This window comes from Oryx dammah, unplaced genomic scaffold, assembly GCF_014754425.2.
Source record: "Oryx dammah isolate SB20612 unplaced genomic scaffold, SCBI_Odam_1.1 HiC_scaffold_27, whole genome shotgun sequence".
Taxonomy (NCBI): Eukaryota; Metazoa; Chordata; class Mammalia; order Artiodactyla; family Bovidae; genus Oryx; species Oryx dammah.
Genome location: NW_024070211.1, coordinates 89,323,587 through 89,341,521, shown reverse-complemented (window position 1 = coordinate 89,341,521; position 17,935 = coordinate 89,323,587). Strand labels below are relative to the sequence as shown.

General features: G+C 41.8%; 1 protein-coding gene across 1 annotated transcript in view; it reads right to left on the bottom strand.

Moving 5' to 3' along the window:
* Positions 1-4,172, bottom strand: part of LYPD6 (LY6/PLAUR domain containing 6) — a 38,724-nt gene extending 34,552 nt beyond the window's left edge. The window contains exon 1 of the mRNA XM_040229012.1: positions 3,989-4,172. Within this exon, the coding sequence (XP_040084946.1) occupies positions 3,989-4,106 (118 nt within the window). The 5' untranslated portion in view covers positions 4,107-4,172. The remainder of the gene's footprint in view (positions 1-3,988) is intronic.
* Between the last annotated feature and the right edge of the window lie 13,763 nt (positions 4,173-17,935).

Below are 17,935 nucleotides of genomic sequence, written 5' to 3'. Positions count from 1 at the left end.
GCAATTTGAGTGAAGCACTTTCACAGCATCATCTTTTAGGATTTGAAATAGCTCAACTGGAATTCCATCACCTCCACTAGCTTCGTTCGTAGTGATGCTTTCTAAGGCCCACTTGACTTCGCATTCCAGTGTGCCCGGCTCTAGTTGAGTGATCACACCATCGTGGTTATCTGGGTCATGAAGATATTTTTTTGTGTAGATCCTCTGTGTATTCTTGCCACCTCTTCTTAATATCTTCTGCTTCTGTTAGGTCCATGCCATTTCTGTCCTTTATTGTGCCCATCTTTGCATGAAATGTTCCCTTGGTATCTCTAATTTTCTTGAAGAGATCTCTAGTCTTTACCATTCTATTGTTTTCTTCTATTTCTTTGCATTGATCACTGAGGAAGGCTTTCTTATATCTCCTTGCTGTTCTTTGGAACTCTGCATTCAAATGGGTATATCTTTCCTTTTCTCTTTTGCCCTTAGGTTCTCTTCTTTTCTCAGCTATTTGTAAAGCCTCCTCAGATGACCATTTTGCCTTTTTGCATTTCTTTCTGTATAGTGAGCTCTTTTTAAACAGGCCATGGCTCTATTCAATTAACATAGGTCAGTTCAGTTCAGTCCAGTCACTCAGTCATGTCTGACTCTTTGCAACCCCACAGACTGCAGAATGCCAGGCCTCCCTGTCCATCACCAATTCCCAGAGACTACTCAAACTCGGTCCATTGAAGTTGGTGATGTCTTCCAACCATTTCATCCTCTGTCATTCCCTTCTCCTCCTGCCTTCAATCTTTCCCTGCATCAGGGTCCTCAAATGAGTCAGTTCTTCACATTAGGTAGCTAAATATTGGAGTTTCAGCTTCAGCAGCAGTCCTTCCAATGAATATTTAGGACTGATTTCCTTTAGGATGGACTGGTTGGATCTCCTTGCAGCCCAAGAGACTCTCAAGAGTCTTCTCCAACACCACAGTTCAAGAGCATCAAGTCACCCGAGTGGAAATTTTCCATCAGTTTCTAAACAGCACAGATGGTTGCCCCTCCTGTGCTATTCAAAGGTCATTCTTCAAATATCTCATTCTGAAATGGACTTTCCAAATATGGCTCCATTTAGGACTTCCTTGGTACCCCAGTGGTTAAGAATCTGCCTTCCAGGGCAGGGGACATGGGTTTGATCCTTGGTCTGGGAAGATCCCACATGCTGTGGAGCAACTGAGCCCAAGAGCCACAGCAACTGAGCCCATGTTCCTAAAGCCCATGCTGTGCTATAAGAGAAGCCACTGCAAAACAAAAAGCCCAAGTTACAACGAAGAGTAGCCCCCCTCTGTCACAACTAGAGAAAACCTACACACAGCAGCAGAGACCCAAAACAGCCAAAAATAAACAAATAAACAGAGGTCCACCCCGCAGCAGCACTGACACATCATACCACTGAGGCAGAAGCAGTGGGTATGTTTGTCTGGCTCTTGATCACTAAATCAACCCCTTTTAATTTTCCTTCCCATTCTGTGTGTACAATCACAGCCGCAGAGAAGGCCAGGCATGGGTCTGTTATGAGGCCCAGTGACTTCTGAGTCTGTCACTGAAGCAGACAAAGAATCCCACAGAAACTTTAAGTCCTGGCAATCAAACACAAGAGACCAGAACCTAGGCTTTTTTTTTTTTTTTTTTCTCACCAACTCCAATTAAAAAAAGCATGGCTGTGACCCCATGGACTGGAGCCCGTCAAGCTCCTCCATCCATGGAATTCTCCAGGCAAGAATACTGGAATGGGTGTTTATTCCCTTCTCCAGGAAATCTTCCTGAGCCAGGGACTGAACCAGGGTCTCCTGCATAGCAGGCAAATTCTTTACCATCTGAGCCACTAGGGAAGCCCTTGGAGAAAATAACACAATGCAATCCTAGAAAACAGAAAAACTACCAAAGCACTCTCTTTTCATGAACGTTACTAAAATAAACTGCCTTGCAGAAACAAGCAGCCAGATAAGCTTTCCACACAATTAACTAGTAGGCATCAGTCTATACTGGTGATAACAATAAATCTACAGAAAGTACTAGCTGCCAATCAAAAATATATTTTGAGTTAAAAAAATTAGTGATGTATATTTAGTATTATCAGTTTACTATCTGAGTCAATTACAATAGCATAAATAATAAGCATCTGATTTCATGTTATGTATGTGCCTAGTACTTTACAAGTACTATCTCTAGTCCACAGTACAATACTATAGGGTATACATCATTCTAACCATGCTAGAAATGTAGAGATCAAACTTCGAAAGATTCTCCTCATATTTACTGAGCATTTACAATGGCTCACGGGCTTCCCAGGTGGCACTAGTGATAAAGAGCCTGCCCGCTAATGCAGGAGACGCAAGAGACATGGGTTCAATCCCTGGGTCAGGAAGGTCCACTGGAGGAGAAATGGCAACCCACTCCAGTATTCTTGGCTGCAGGTCCCATGGACAGAGGAGCCTGGTGGGCTACCATCCACAGGGCTGCACAGAGTCGGACACGACTGAAGCGACTCAGCACACATGCATGGCTCACAGTGCTAAGTGCTGTGTGTGTTTTCTTTTACTTACTCTTCACAAAGTTAGAGAATTTATTTCACGTCAGAAGGCTATGAAGTAGCTGACTGAGGTGCTCACCCAAGGTCAGGTAGAGTCCAAGCCCCTGTGCATTCCTTGAACCATCTCTCATTTAACCAGACCATGAAGACATCAAATATTTTAACTATGTGGCATCAAAGGAGTCCAAGTGACTGCCTCTACCTTGCAGACTGCAAGTTCCTCAAAAGCAAGGACTGTGGTTGGTTTGCCTTTCCATCTCTCATGCCTATCACAACGCCCGACACACACAGTACATGCTCAAAAAAGTTTGTCAAACAGAATATTTGAAAAGAGTGATACACCTTGAGGCAAATGCTAAAAGGTCAGCCCACAGACTAAATACCCGCCTCTCACCACCACCAGTATTCTTGCCTGGAGAATTCCATGGAGAGAGGAGCCTGGCTGGCTACCGTCCACGGGGTCACAAAAAGTCAGACAAGACTGAGCAACTAACACACAACTAACAACCACCACACTGGCAATCCAGTAGAGGGTCACGCAAATATAAAAGATGAGATAAATACAGAGATGGTGATCAGTAGAGGAAGCCAAGCTGCCGTGTTTCCCAAAGTGCGATTCTTAGAATATAGGCAGCAGCAGAATCACCTGATTCTTGCTGAAAGCAAAAATCCATGGGGACTGCCTCAGATACATGCAGCCAGACACTCCAGGGAAGGGGCCTGGGACGCACATTATTCTGCACTCAGAAGATAACTCTTAAACACAGGAAACTGAAAGTGATAGGTGATAGGAAGTGGTGAGAGGCAATTATGCTGAAACTGAGAATTAGATGCACAGACAGGAAGGCCAGCTATTATCTTGCTTATAAAGGCCTGATCTTTTACTAACACCTTCCTCTGGAACTTGGTCATTTACTTTGATAACTGACTGAGACCTGGCAGAGTCAGAGAGAAGAGGGTTCAGAATCAGAGCCATGGTGCAGGGAACAGAGCAAACAAGCCTAATATTTTACTTAAAAACAAACCCCCTGTAAAGGGGGAGGTAAACACACACAGCATATTTTGGTAGCATGCACATGTGTGCATACTCAGTCACTCAGTCATGTCTGACTCTTTCTCGACCCCGTGGACTGCAGTCCACCAGGCTCCTCCATCCATGGGATTTTCCCGGCAAGAATGGAGTGGGTTGCCATTGCCTCCTCCAGGGGCTTTTCCTGACCCAATGATCAAAACCTGCATTTCTTGCACCTCCTGCATCTGTTGCATTAGCAGGCGGGTTCTTTACCACGGGCGCCACCTGGGAAGCCCAGCACATCCACTCCCAAAGTCACCAGGTTTCCCCCACATGGAAGGCTGCCTACTCCTGGCCAGTTTTCAGCTTTCAAATCTTATTTGAAATCAGGTGACATTTCTGCAGCAAAGAGAAGGGAGTCTTACTTGAAGGGTGGAGGTAGATAATGTCTTTCACGGTGAAGTCCCGGGACTGGGCAGCTTTCAGACAGTCAGCCAGCAGACTGAGGAGCAGGAGCCAGGCCAGGGCGGGGCCAGCTTCCATGGCAGACCAAGGCTTCACTCATCCAGCGGACCTGGGAGCGGGAACTCGGGACGATGAAAGAGGATTTGCACCTGAAATACGAAGCCAGAGTCATCTCAGTGTCTAAATGGGGAAAGCCACAGAGATTCGGCCCAGCTTCTGCTGGCAGGATGAGCTGGGGAGAAACAGGGAGCCCAGGGCACAAGGATGTGGGTAGACAGGGAGAGAAACTTTATAGACTGTAATTTTAGAGCACTTAGAAAATTTCAACCCAAATCCATTCTTAATTAGGTTGCTAAAGCTCCACTGCTAGCAGTCCCTTCTAATATCCAGCAGAGATGATATCAAGAGAGATTGAATTTTAATGAAATCCAGCTATTTTTGCCAGGAGGCCAGGGGATGGCTGCCAGAATCGACAATAAATAAGTCAGGCGCAGAAGCTCAGAAGCATTTCTTTGATAACAGTGAACGCCAGGGATGAGAGCACAGCCGTACTGGGTCATACTGCCCATACAAACCTGTACAGGCTAGACTTTCAGATTAGAGAACAAAAAAGATACGTAGGTAAACTGGCCTCTCCAATGAACCAAAATGTGTCTGTATAGCTCGAAATCTCCTTCACACAACTAACATTATTGGCTGCCTACTGTTGAAGTCCTTAGTATGTATCAGCTGATTCTCCTCATAACCCTATGAGATAGGCACCGTTACCATCCCACTGCGAGGTAACAAATCCAACAAATATGTAGAGAAGTTGATTTTAACCCAGGCAGTCTAATAAAGAAGCTGCGTGCAAATGCAGAAGACATAAGATACCTAGATTCGGTCCCTGGGTCAGGAAGATCCTCTGGAGGAAGGTGTGACAACCCACTCCAGTATTCACTCTGGGAAAATCCCATGGACAGGAGAGCCTGGTGGTTTACAGTCCACAGGGTCGCAAAGAGTTGGACATGACTGAAGCAACTGAGTGCACACCCAGTCTGGCCATTGAGACCACAGTTAAAATTAGGTGATACTGTGTTCTTCCAAAGACTGATTCATGGTGTATAACAAAACCTGAAGAAATGAGACCAACGTGTCACCAACGTAACACTAAGCTATCATCATTCTATCCTTTATTTGGATTCTTTATTCTTTTCAATTAAATTGATAGCAGTAAAATCTTTACTTACTTACTTAGAATACCATCATTTGAGCACCCATGCAATGGGTCAAGTTAGATATTCACTTTATTTTAAACTGGCTAAAAAATAATTTGGACCTTTTGTTCATGAATTCTGATACAAATATTCAATGACATTTTTAAAACAGCATAACAAAACAATCCTAAAGTTATTCTGCCAAAACAAACAGAAAACAAGAGTAAATATATTACAAATCAAAATCAATAGAGAAAATCAATATGGATTAATCAGATATTAAAACACAGTACAGAGTAACATTAATCAAAACAGAATGAGAGAAAGCATAAAAATGAATTCAGAAAATAGAACACTCTAGGGAGCTCAGACATAGAACTATTTCACAGTACAAGCAATTTTTCAAAATCACAGAATAGGAAAATATTAAATAATAGTATGATAACTTTATTAAAAACTGTGAAAAAGATTAACTGACACCCAACAATGCATGATACACTCAAATTAACTCCAAATGGATTGGTGTGTTATTCTGTTTTAAACAGATGAATTGCTAGAAAACAGAGTAGAACCCTTATCACCATGTAACAGCCTCATGATGCCAGCTTTGCCAATTTCACACTCACTACAACCTCTTCCATTTATAATTTGGTTCCCCCAAACAGGTTTGCATTCAGAAAGGGAAGGAGAGGCTCATTCACTTCATAATGTGACTGCCAGGAACTGTGCTAGGCACTTGGTTAAATAATGTGATGAGAAAACAAGTATCAAGGATCTCTTTTCCTCCATGAGTGACAGACACAAACGTAATTTCATCTTAAATGGGGGTAAGAATACTTCCGTGTACATCCACTAGGTCGGCTGAGGCAGCATCTGAGGGACAGATTCGCACAGCGCCCCCTGGACCCCCAGAAGGAATCGCACTGACACCAGGCTCCTCACAATCTGGGCTCAGTTCCAGACGGATGGTGAGGAGAGCTTCCTGGTTTTATTTTGAATAATTTAACATTAAATATCAACGAGTTGCCAATCTTAAGTTCTTTTTAATCTGAAACTTGATGTCAACACATACCAAACACTGCAAGTGGCTCATTTTCATTAAAGCATCTTTCAACCACAGTATTCCTTCCAGTTATTGATTTAAATTGCCTCCCTCTGCACAGTCCTTGCATAAGCATCAAGCATTACTTAATGTCATCTGAAATTAACCTTACTTCAACCTCCTTGGCATGGCTACCCAGCCAAGAGCCTTCACTTCACAGCTTGTGTTGACAATGCATGAGTAACACATAGAGGGGAAGAGTGAGATGCCTGAATTTGAAACCTTACTCCAGTGCTCTCTTGCTGTGCAACCTTAAGGGAGTTACTTAACAACTCTGCGCCCCAGTTTCCTCATCTGCAAAATGACGATAATACTACCAACCTTAAAATTGTACTATGCTGGCTCAGTGATAATGAATCTGCCTGCCAGCTCAGGAGACATGGTTTGGTCCCTGGTCCAGGAAGATTCCCACATGCCACAACTAAGGCCCTGCACCACAACTAATGAGCCTGTGCTCTAGAGCCTGGGAGCCCCAACTGCTGAGTCCACATGCCATAACTATCGAAGCCCGCGCTCTCTAGAATCCCTGTTCCACATCAAGAGACGCCACCGCAGTGAGAAACCAGAGCACCGCAACTAGAGAGGAGCCCCCACTCCCTGCAACTAGAGAAAAGCCCATGCATCAACAAAGACCCAGCACAGTGAAAAATCAATCAATCAATAAAATTATATTAAAAAGTGTACTATGAGTTGTCCTGAGAAAACAGACTTGGGTTTGCTCAGTGGGGGGGGGGGGGGGGGAGGGGCGGTTCTTGGGAGGGACGGAGTGGGATGCTGTGGTTAGCAGATGTAAACTATTATATATAGAAAGGATAGAACAGCAAGAATGGGAGGAACAAACCCAAGACAATAAGGGTAAAGGAAAAAGAGAGAACAGGAGGGAGAAATAGACAGAGGTAATCCCAGGGATGGGGGAGCCTGGTGGGCTGCTGTCTATGGGGTTGCACAGAGTCGGACACAACTGAAGCAACTCAGCAGCAGCAGCAAGATGAAGCTAGAAAATATAAAGCAATGTGATCCTGTGTTACTATGCTGCTCACCACTTCATAACAAGCCACAAAGAGATGATTCCAAGGAGCAGCTGCACTCAGTGTGGTCCATGGAGGAAGAAACGAAGGAGAGTTTATCTGCCTGGTGCCGTTCTGTCTCTTGTCTCCCATTGATCAAGATTCACTCCACAAAGAACTCACTCCTCAACATTTCAGCAGTCAGAGTGGAGGGGCAACACCATGTGGATGCACCTCTGACCAAGAAAGAGAAAGAAGGCACCAGCCACAGGAATCTAAGATAACACTCAAGGTTTGTCCCTAGTCCATGTGCTATTAATCCTTGTAAATGCCACAGGTTTTTGTTTCAGGGTTCGTTATTTTTATTTAAAGTTTTTTCTATTGAGATGAAATTCATATCACATAAGAGTTATCATTTAAAAACCATACAATTTAGTGGGGGCTCTTAGTATGTTCATAGTACTGGGCAACCATCATCTAGTCTAGAATGTTTCCATCACCCCTGAAAGAAATCCTGCCCCCATTAGCAGTCATTTCCAATTCTCTCCTCTCCCCACTCCCTGGCAACTGCTAAGCTACTTTCTATCACTGTGGATTTGCTTATTGGGAACATTTCATGTAAGTGGAATCATACAAGATATAGTCTTCTGTATCTGGCTCCTTTCACCTAGTATAATATTTTCAAGGTTCATCCAGATTGTAATATGAATCAGTATATAATTCATTTTTATTGTATAACATTTCATTGTTATACCACTTATCATTTGATGCACATTTGGGTGGTTTCCACTTCTGGTCTATTTGTGACTAATGCTACTGTTAACATCGATGTACATTTTTTGTATAAACATATGTTTTTATTTTTCTTGGATATATACTTAAGAGTAGAATTGCTAGATCTTGTGGTAACTATGTTTACCCTTTTGAGGAACTGCCAAATGGTTTTCCACTATGACTACACCATTTTACATTCCCATCAGTAAAATTTCTCTGCTTCTTCACTAACATTTACTTTCACCGAAACATTTTATTACAGCCACCTTAGAGAGTGTAAAGAGCACTGTGGCTTTGAGTTCCATTTCCCAAATGACTACTGAGTGGAACATATATTCATGTGCTTACTGGTCATTTGTATATCTTCTTTGGAGCAATATTTATTCAAACACTTCACACACTTTAAATTGAGTTATCTTTTTATTGCTGAGTTAAAAGAGTTCTTTCTATATGCTAGACTCTGGACCCTTTTCAGATATATGATTTGCAACTGTTTTCTCCTTTTCTCTGTGCTGACTTTTCACTTTCTTGATGACATATTTTGATAAGCAAAAGTTTTAAATTTTGATGAAGACCTCACATTGCTTTTTATAAACAGAGATTGTGTTCTCTTACACAAGTCAAGCGCAACACAGTGCAACACACAAAAAAAGATGTGCTTACAATGAACAGTAAAAGAGCTCATCCACTTTATAGTAGCCAGAGCTATTTTTCCATCTTTTTTCCATGAGAAAACAGGATGGGCAGGACTACCTATTAATATCACCAGCTGCTTACATTTCTGCAATAAATCATGAAGCACCACTCGCTCTATTAGTATTTTCTGGGAGATGAAAAGTGAAAGATGAGCGGCAGGCATTCACAATTAGTCTAACTGCTACTGAAATATGGGCTCTGCTGACAGGGATGTATCTTTTCTTTTCAGATTCTCAGTAGTTTATGGAGCTCTAATCCCTGAACCCCACAGATAGCATGCTGGACATACTCATTGATATGAACAGTCATTTCTAGGACTTTGATGCTTTTCCCTAGAGTCCACTGTGCTCTAGAGATTTAGAAAAGATGTTGCATTTCCATTTTGTGCATTGCTATTTGAATATGTGCTGAGGATTCATCCCTGACTACAGCTCTCTTATGAAGAAGTACACTCTCATTTTCACAGCTCTGTGACCTTTCATTTGTTATTTATGAGCTTTTGCAAATCTAATACCATTCTGACAGATTTAATTTGTGCTCTAAATTACCTTTGCATGAGTTACTCAACTGCTGGGTTTATTCCAATAGACTACTTGCTACATTCTGAAACAGAAAAAAAAATTAGTTCAAGATCTATTAGACTTCCTCCACTTGGGAGAAAGTTGAAAAGAATGACATTCTGATTTTTACTCCATGGTACTAGATGGTATAAAGGAGGATTTCTAACTCTAGTCAGAGAGTCAAAGCAACAGAGTCAGAACAGAGATCAAACTTTACAAATCTACATCCTAACTGCTATTTCGTATAGAATCCATAAGAGAAGATTACTTCCTATTCCTTAAACTGATCACTGGGTAACAGTGAAGCACTTCTGGAAGTTACAGATATATTAACTAAGTACTAAATGACATGCCTCAATACTAAGTCAATATATAAGCAATTGTAAAGTAGAGAACTAACCCAAATATAAATATTTTCAATGCTACTCATATTAAAATTTGAACTGCCTTAATACAAGAACAAAATGGAATTCTAAAACCTGAAAGATCATTACAATTCTTGATTCAATTGTCAATATATATAGATTAGGCTTGGTGCCTTAATGATCTGAAAAAGTTAGTCCAGCTCCCAAAAGTATAAATTAAAGGTATCATGGCACAAAACTAAGTCCACTTAAATATTATAATTCTGACCATAGTACCTGTCTCACAATTTGGGGACTGCCCATAATATGTGGTGGTTTTAAAACATGTCTGCAAACCTGTTGACAGATCAGTGTTACAAGATGGGATCTACTTCTCCCCTTGATTCTGGGCCAAACTTCCTGACCAGTTGACCAGAGTGTGGTGGAAATGACACCACGTGACTTCCAAAGTTGGGTCATAGAAGGTGATTCAACTTCTAGCCAGTGCTCTGAAACACTCATGCTGAAGCTGCACAAGCAGTCTGGGTACTTTGGGTGAGATGCTGTGAGAAAGCTCAAGTCATCCAAACAGAGCGAGTGAGAGTTCATGAGGAGAGAGAGCTGCCTGCTGGTCCCCAGCTACTCCAGCTCCCTCTCCTCCCCTTTACCCCAGTTCCAACCACTGTCCGATTGCCACCGCGTGGAGACTCCAAGCGAGAACTGCCCAGCCAAGTCCTTCCCATATTCCTGACCCACAGAAACCATGAGATAAATGAAATAATGGTTACTGCTTTATGCCACCAGGTTTCAGGTGGTTTATCATGCAGAAATAGATATCTGGAACATAAGGAACTGGAGCAAGAGATCTAATTAGGAACTGCAGTTCCACTCAAGAAGATAGTCCTGCTTTTCACACTGGCTGGCAGGCACAGAAATCCAATCAAACAAGCTGTAACCCAAATTGAAGGAAAGGGGTGAGGGCCAGAATTTTACTGTCTCACTTGACTGTCCAGCTCAGACACAGCTGGACTTTAATCCCATTATCAGAAATTTCCATCCCTCTGAGAGGACTTCTGCCTTGTCCTCTCTCTTGCCTTTATTCTCACTCAGGTCTTCTCAAACTGTAACCACCAGCAGTTTCAGAAGCATTCCCAGGGAGGCCCTTCCCCATCTGTTCCAGGCAAAGCCTGAAAAAGGAGCGAGCTTTGTCCTTTGACCTTAACTGGCCAGGGCTGGATGACTAGCACACCACTGAGACGAACACAAAGCATCAATTTCATGGAAATCACATGGATATATTGGTTTCCCACAGGAAAATCTAGGTGTTGTTACCTGAAGAAGAAAACTGGATGCTGGGCTAGCAGAATTACACCAATGTCCACTACAACAAATAACACAAACTTCTAAGTAACTTCATTAGCCTAGAAGTGCAAAGTAAAATGAATGGAAGCTCACATGAACATTTCAGCAAATGCCAGAAAGTGGAGTGGTTACCTGTTGACATGATTTACTTCTGTAAAAATGGAATATTACTCCATTACAACTTTCAAATCAAATATAAGGTTTAAACAGTGAAGACAGTTCACGTGGGCGTATGGAATCAGTTTTGCCCTATACTTTCCCCTTCTGAATGGAATGGCTCCTCGATTCACACACACCATGCGTTGCTATTGGCAAGCACAATGTTCTTTCATGAGCCATCCTACAGGACATTGTTAATCAGCCCTCTCTGAAAAAGAAGCCCCCAGGAAGTAAAACTCAGGAGCATGTGTATGTCCTGTTCTTCCCCATGTGGAAGAACAGGGGAAAGGAGGGAGAAGAAGAGAATGAAGCTTGCTGGCCAACAGAAACAGAGGAGAGATAGAGAAAAAAGCCAAGCTATGTACAACCCTTGCTTTTTGATCAATTTTTAACTCTTCCTTTAGATGCTTCAGTTTCCATCCAATAAATAACACTTTGCCCAAGCTAGTTTGAGTGGCTTTCTGTCCCTTGAAATCAGGAGCTCTGACCAATTGAGTCTTCCAAAAGGGTCCAGCCACTAGGTTATATCTTCCTTTGCAACAAATATGCACTTTATCAACTAAAACATGCACTTATTAACTAAAAGGTTAGAGTTGGTTTTTTAAATGTCAATAATAAAGAACTATCTTTTTCAGACTTCACAGATACTGATGTTTCATTTCCATAACCTAAAGGGTGATTGATGGTCACATATTCCCAATTTAAATTGAGGATCTATTTGCATAAAAATCAATGCTTTGAAGAAATGTGTATTTCTTTTTCAGGAACCCCTTGGCAAGAGCTTGAGTTACAGGGAAAAGCTGCCTTTCTATTTTGCCCTAAGATGATTTAGAGGTCAATTGCATCAAAGATGCTTCAATTCTTGAAGGATAAATGATGCTGGCCAAATATGTCTAGCAGTATGTTCATGTTTCTAAAGATGCTGTATTAAGTCTCTTCTGCTTGTTGGCCATATGCTTGTTTGCCTCCTCTATTAATTTGAAGGTACTAGAGAACTGACAGTACTCTTGCCTGGAAAATCCCACGGGCAGAGGAGCCTGGTAGGCTGCAGTCCATGAGGTTGTGAAGAACTGGACACAACTGAGCGACTTCACTTTCACTTTTCACTTTCATGCATTGGAGAAGGAAATGGCAACCCATTCCAGTGTTCTCGCCTGGAGAATCCCAGGGACGGGGGAGCCTGGTGGGCTGCCGTCTATGGGGTCGCACAGAGTCAGACACGACTGAAGTGACTTAGCAGCAGCAGCAGCAGAGAACTGACAAGATGGTTTTCAAGTACACACAGCCGTAAGTGGATAAAGTCAAAGAACTCTCCAGGCAAGAATGGGACACTGGGTACATTTCAGCTAGTCTGACAATTTTTTATTTACTTTGAAGCGAGTAGCAATTTGGAGAAAGTTTTGCTTTTGTGTTTTTCACTAAATGTTTAAAAATGTCATGTTTACATTTTATTTTTTCTAGGAATTTTCATCTTAGAAACCTTCCAAAAATGTGGAAGTTCAAAATATTCTCAGCAACAATACAACAATTATAGGGACTTCCCTGGTGGTCCAGTGGCTAAGATTCCACACTCCCAATGCATGGAGCCCGGCTTCAATCCCTAATCAGGAAACTAGATCCCATATGCCACAACTAAAGATCCTGTATGTCATAACTAAGACCTTGTGCAGCCACATAAATAAATAAATATTTTTTTCAAAAGAAAGAAACTATATGATAGCGATAAGTGGATTTAATTGCAAATGCATTTGCTCTTGGGTTCGAAATAGCCCAGTTCCATATCCAACATTTAGATCAAAGAAGAGTTACCTTGGTTCTATATAGAGGCAGTCTTCTTTGTATTTGGAGTAGTGTGTTAATCTTTCCCCTGATAATTTAGAGTGTTTCCAAAATTCCCTAATAATCAGTTATAAAGCTGGCACTGCCTACTGTGAATCCATGGGGATGTTCTGCAGTGTTTGAAGCACGTTTACTGGCAGAGACCACTGCATGGTGTTTGGGGCCACTCTGTCTTGCTTTTAGAGACCTGGTGTGAGGATTCTTTCTGAGGCCTTGAGGCCTGTTAATTCTTCATGGCACCCCTCCCAGTTGGCTGTGGCCACTACCATGCTCATCCACACTAAGTGCTCTCTGCCTCTCTCACCTCCTCTTACACATCAGAAAGCCGGATGTAAACAAATGACCCTACATCTCTAACCTCTTCATGAAATATTCCTTCTATTGCTTTAAGGTTGACTAAAATCTGGCTCACAGAGGAAAAAAAAAAAAAAAAACACACTTTCTCGGAGACTTCTGGTGGAAGATGCTCATCTACCCAAGCTCCATGGATCCTGGGGCAGGAGGGAGCCAACATTCCTCTCCCTTCTACTGCAGCCTACAAAACATTGCTCTTCCTCTTCAACTGATATTCCTCCTCATCTCAAAAGCTAAACCAGCTGCCCTTGTGGCTGTTGTGAAGTGGCTGGAGAATATTAAGGATATAGCCCACCATCAACCATTAACAGCATTCAGCCTAATCTTTGATTTTCATTCGAGATTCAGAAGAATCAACCAATTTTAAATCTTATTTCCTGTCTTGCATGGACTAGAGTTTTGCCCAGGGTTCCAGGAATCCTAATCAAGTTTTTGTCAAAAAAGGCCTTGAAGACTGTTTCCATTTAGCCATTGATAACTCAAGTTCAAGAAGACTGTGTTTGACAGGTGTGGAGGGCCCTTTCAGGATTTCTTACAGTGTAGTAGGAAAGAGAGCCTTGTTCTCTCTTCTTGTGGGAAAAACGGAAAAAAAAAAAATCAAATAGCCAACATTAAAACAATGGCTTATGTAAAAACACTATGGCTATACTTTTTTCAAATCACTGGGTTCTTTGCAGCTAATTATAGACAGCCCCACCCCCACAGTTTATAGTGGTTCAACTTAATGATTTTTCAATTTCACAATGGTGCAAAAGCAATAAGCAATCAGTAGAATCCATTTTTAATTCTGATCTCTTCCCAGGTTGGTGATTGATTGATGGGGCTGGTGATACACAATACAATCCATCCCAATGCTGGGCAGCAGTTTCAGTTCCCATCAGCCATGCCATCATGAGGGTAAAAAACTGCAACAACAGTCATTCTATTAGTATATCCATACAACCATTCAGTTTTCCACTTTCAGTACAGTATTCAAAAAATTCTATGAGCTATTCAACACTTTATTGTAAAGTTGCTGTTGAGTCGCTAAGCTGTGTCCAGCTCTTTTGTGACCCCATGGACTGCAGCCCACTAGGCTCCTCTGTCCATGGGATTCACCAGGCTCCTCTGTCCATGGGACTCTCCAGGCAAGAATACTGGAGTGGGTTGCCATTTCCTTTTCCAGGGGATCTTTCCAACCCAGGGATTGAACCCACGTCTCCTGCTTGGGCAGGCAGATTCTTTATCACTGTGCCACCAGGGAAGCCCTCCATATAAAATAGGCTTTGTGTTGGATGATTTTGCCTTAACTGTAGGCTAATGCAAGTGTTCTGCTTAAGGCAGGCTGGGCTCAGCTATCATGGTCCATAGGTTGGGTGTAGTAAATGCATTTTTGACTTCAGGACACTTTAACTTATTAAAGGTTTTTCAGGACCTAACCCCATCATAAGTCAAGGAAGACATGTACTAAATCTTACCCCATGTTTCTCATTTAATAAGTAGTATATTTTTAAAAACAAAATTATCCATGCATTCATCCCCCAAGTTTCTGATAACCAATACCTTGAGCAACACACAGTATGTCTCTCTCCCAATGACTCAAAGATCATCAGTTTGGTTTTGGTTTTGTGAAAGGGTATTGGGGTCTGCTAAAACTCAGAGTCCAAACTATAACTTGACTTTTTAAGAACACTGTACAGATTAACACAGTCGTGAGGAAGGAATGCTTCCCTCACTCTGGGTTTGAAGGCAAAGGAATGTATCAAATGACTCTCTAACTCTATATCATTGAGGTAGCATTCTTCCTTTGTAACACTCCATCTTCATTTATAAGTCTCCATAAATAATGGTTATTAAAGAAGTCTACTACTGTAGCAGAACAGATTCTAATAAGCTTTTACATAGTATTCATTCAGATAGAAAAGGATATGGGAATTATTAATAAAAGAAAATTATCCTCGGTAACAGAAGATTTTTTTGTTTTTGCATCTAAATTAATTTTCTTCTTGCTGAAAAAAATGACTGAGTAGCTTCTTGTGTATAAGGAAATGCAGCTATCTGCTCCCTGACTGCTGACACTGAATTCAGCCATGTGAGAGTGAGTTTCCTCTCCCTTCTCCCTTATTACTGTTTTCCTATTTCTGTTCCCCATTCATTCCCCTTGCTTTCTATTTCACTTGTTAACTCATTCATTCATTCATTCACCATCCTCCACCATTGTTCATTCATTCATTCACCATCTACCATAGTTACCTAGGTGGCTGTAAGTAGCGTTTCCTGTTACACTTGTTATTGTTAATAGCTCCAGTTTAATACACAAAATTTTCAAATCTATTAATAAAAATTAATGCAATTCTTAAAAGTCTTTTAAAAAAGACAGATGATGCATCTTTGAGTCATTTAGTCAAGAGTGATCATGGTGTGATGTTAACCTTCTTTCCTTACAACCAAGGCTACGTGTTTGTAAGATGCCAAGCAGAGGAGACAGGTAACACAATCATTGCACCACCCCTCCACAGGCCCTCTGGGCGGGAGGTCATAAGACACTGAACAATGAAATCCAATAAGAGGTCCATATTCCTGCCTATGGAAGCAGCTTAACTAGAAAAGGGAAGAAAGGAAGAAATGGAGACAGGCATGAGACATTTCACTTTATAAAGATCCAGTTAATCTCTAGGTTCATATGAACAATGGTAATAATAGGGCATTGGAACTAGAGGGATCGGAGAAAACAAAAGATGTTTAAATTCCCAAGTGTCATAGCCAGAGGTGAACTCTTCGTGCAGTGAAGGGTAAACCTCAGGGTCCCTACAGCATGGGCCTCTGCCAAGAGTCCTTCCTAGATTTAGGATTGCAATTCATGTATTCTATTCCTTAAGGAGAGCTCTTTGCTAAAAATCTGGCTCAGCCAGTATAATGCAAAGTCAAAAACTTTTACTACTCCTAATAATATTCTTGCATTTTCCCTGAGGGAATTAGGTTAATGAATAAAAATACATGCTGTCATTCTACTCTCATGGAAAGGAAAAAAGGAAAATGAAAAAGAAGGAAAGTCAACAGATTCACAGAGGCAGGCCTCCTCAAAACTAGGGAAGTAATATCAGAGCTGGAAAAAGCAATCAACCAACCAAGTAACTCCAAACTTCTGCTGGTCCTCCAACACTTGTGTGTGCGTGTGCTAAGTCACTTCAGTTGTTTCCGATTCTTTGTAACCCCATGGACTATAGCCCAACAGGCTTCTCTGTCCATGAGATTCTCCATGCAAGAATACTGGAATGGGTTGCTATTTCCCACTCCAGGGGATCTTCCTGACCCAGAGATCGAACCCACGTCTCTTGTGTCTCCTACAGGAGGTGCAGAGGCACTGGAACTGGAATGGAGGCCAGTCTAAGGGGAACCACCCAGCCACAGTCAGCAGGGGCGTGCAGGGCTGATCGGGCACTGGGCAACAGAGCAGAGAGGATGCTGAGTGTGTGGAGTGCCAGCTACAGAGCCAGGAAGACCCCAGACCTTTCTACCTACCACCTAGGATTGTTCTGAGAACAAATAATGCCTGGACAGACTGTGGAGCAGTTGCTGAGGGCACAGGTTCTGGAGCCAGCCCAGGTTAGGATGCTTACTCTGCTCCTGATAGTTGACTGACCATAGGCAGGTTTCTTAACCTCTCTGTACCTCAGTTTCCTCATCTGCAAAATGGGGGAAATCATACTGCCCATGTCATAGGGCTCTTATGAGGAGTAAAAGAGATGATACACATAAAGCACTCTGAACCATGCCTGCTGGCTAATACAGTTCTCAAAATCATCCTCTAGTGGCCTAGCAAGGCATCCAATTTCTCCTTTGAGTCAACATGCTGGTTCAGAACTGTCTGATCTCCTGTCCAGAAGGGAGGTATGAAAGGTCTTCAAAAAGGCACCTATGCAACATTGTATTCTATCAGGAGAAATCAAAAGCCCAGGTTGCTTGTCAGATTTTCTAGCTGATCCTGAACTATGATCCACATCCTGCCATGAGGATAAAGACACGGAGCCGGTGAATTAAGTGAAGCAGACTAGGGAAGGGCTAAGGCAGGATTTCTCAAATTTGAAGAATGCTTTCTCCTTCGAATAGAAAAAAGACTTATAGACAGAACCTCTCCTACCCCTACTGTCAACTAATTAATCTTTATTATAATAATTATACTGCTACTCACATATAAACAGAAGACTGGTTTTAAGTTCTTTAAAGCCCATGTCATAGCTTTAAAGCTAAACAAAAAGTACTACTATAAATAAAATCACATTCAAATTAAATGACAGTTAAATAAAATGGAAAATAACATATATTGAGCACTTACAATAGGGTTGAACATTATGAAACTGCCACTATTCCATCATTCTGCCCTACAAAGATGGCAATTTCTTATCTATAATACCTACAACATTGTGAAGTAGGTATTATTATTGTCCCATTTTCCAACCGAAGCACCAAGAAATAAGGACACACATTTTCAAATCTTCTTCAGATTTGGCAGGTGCCTGAAGACTCATCTGCAG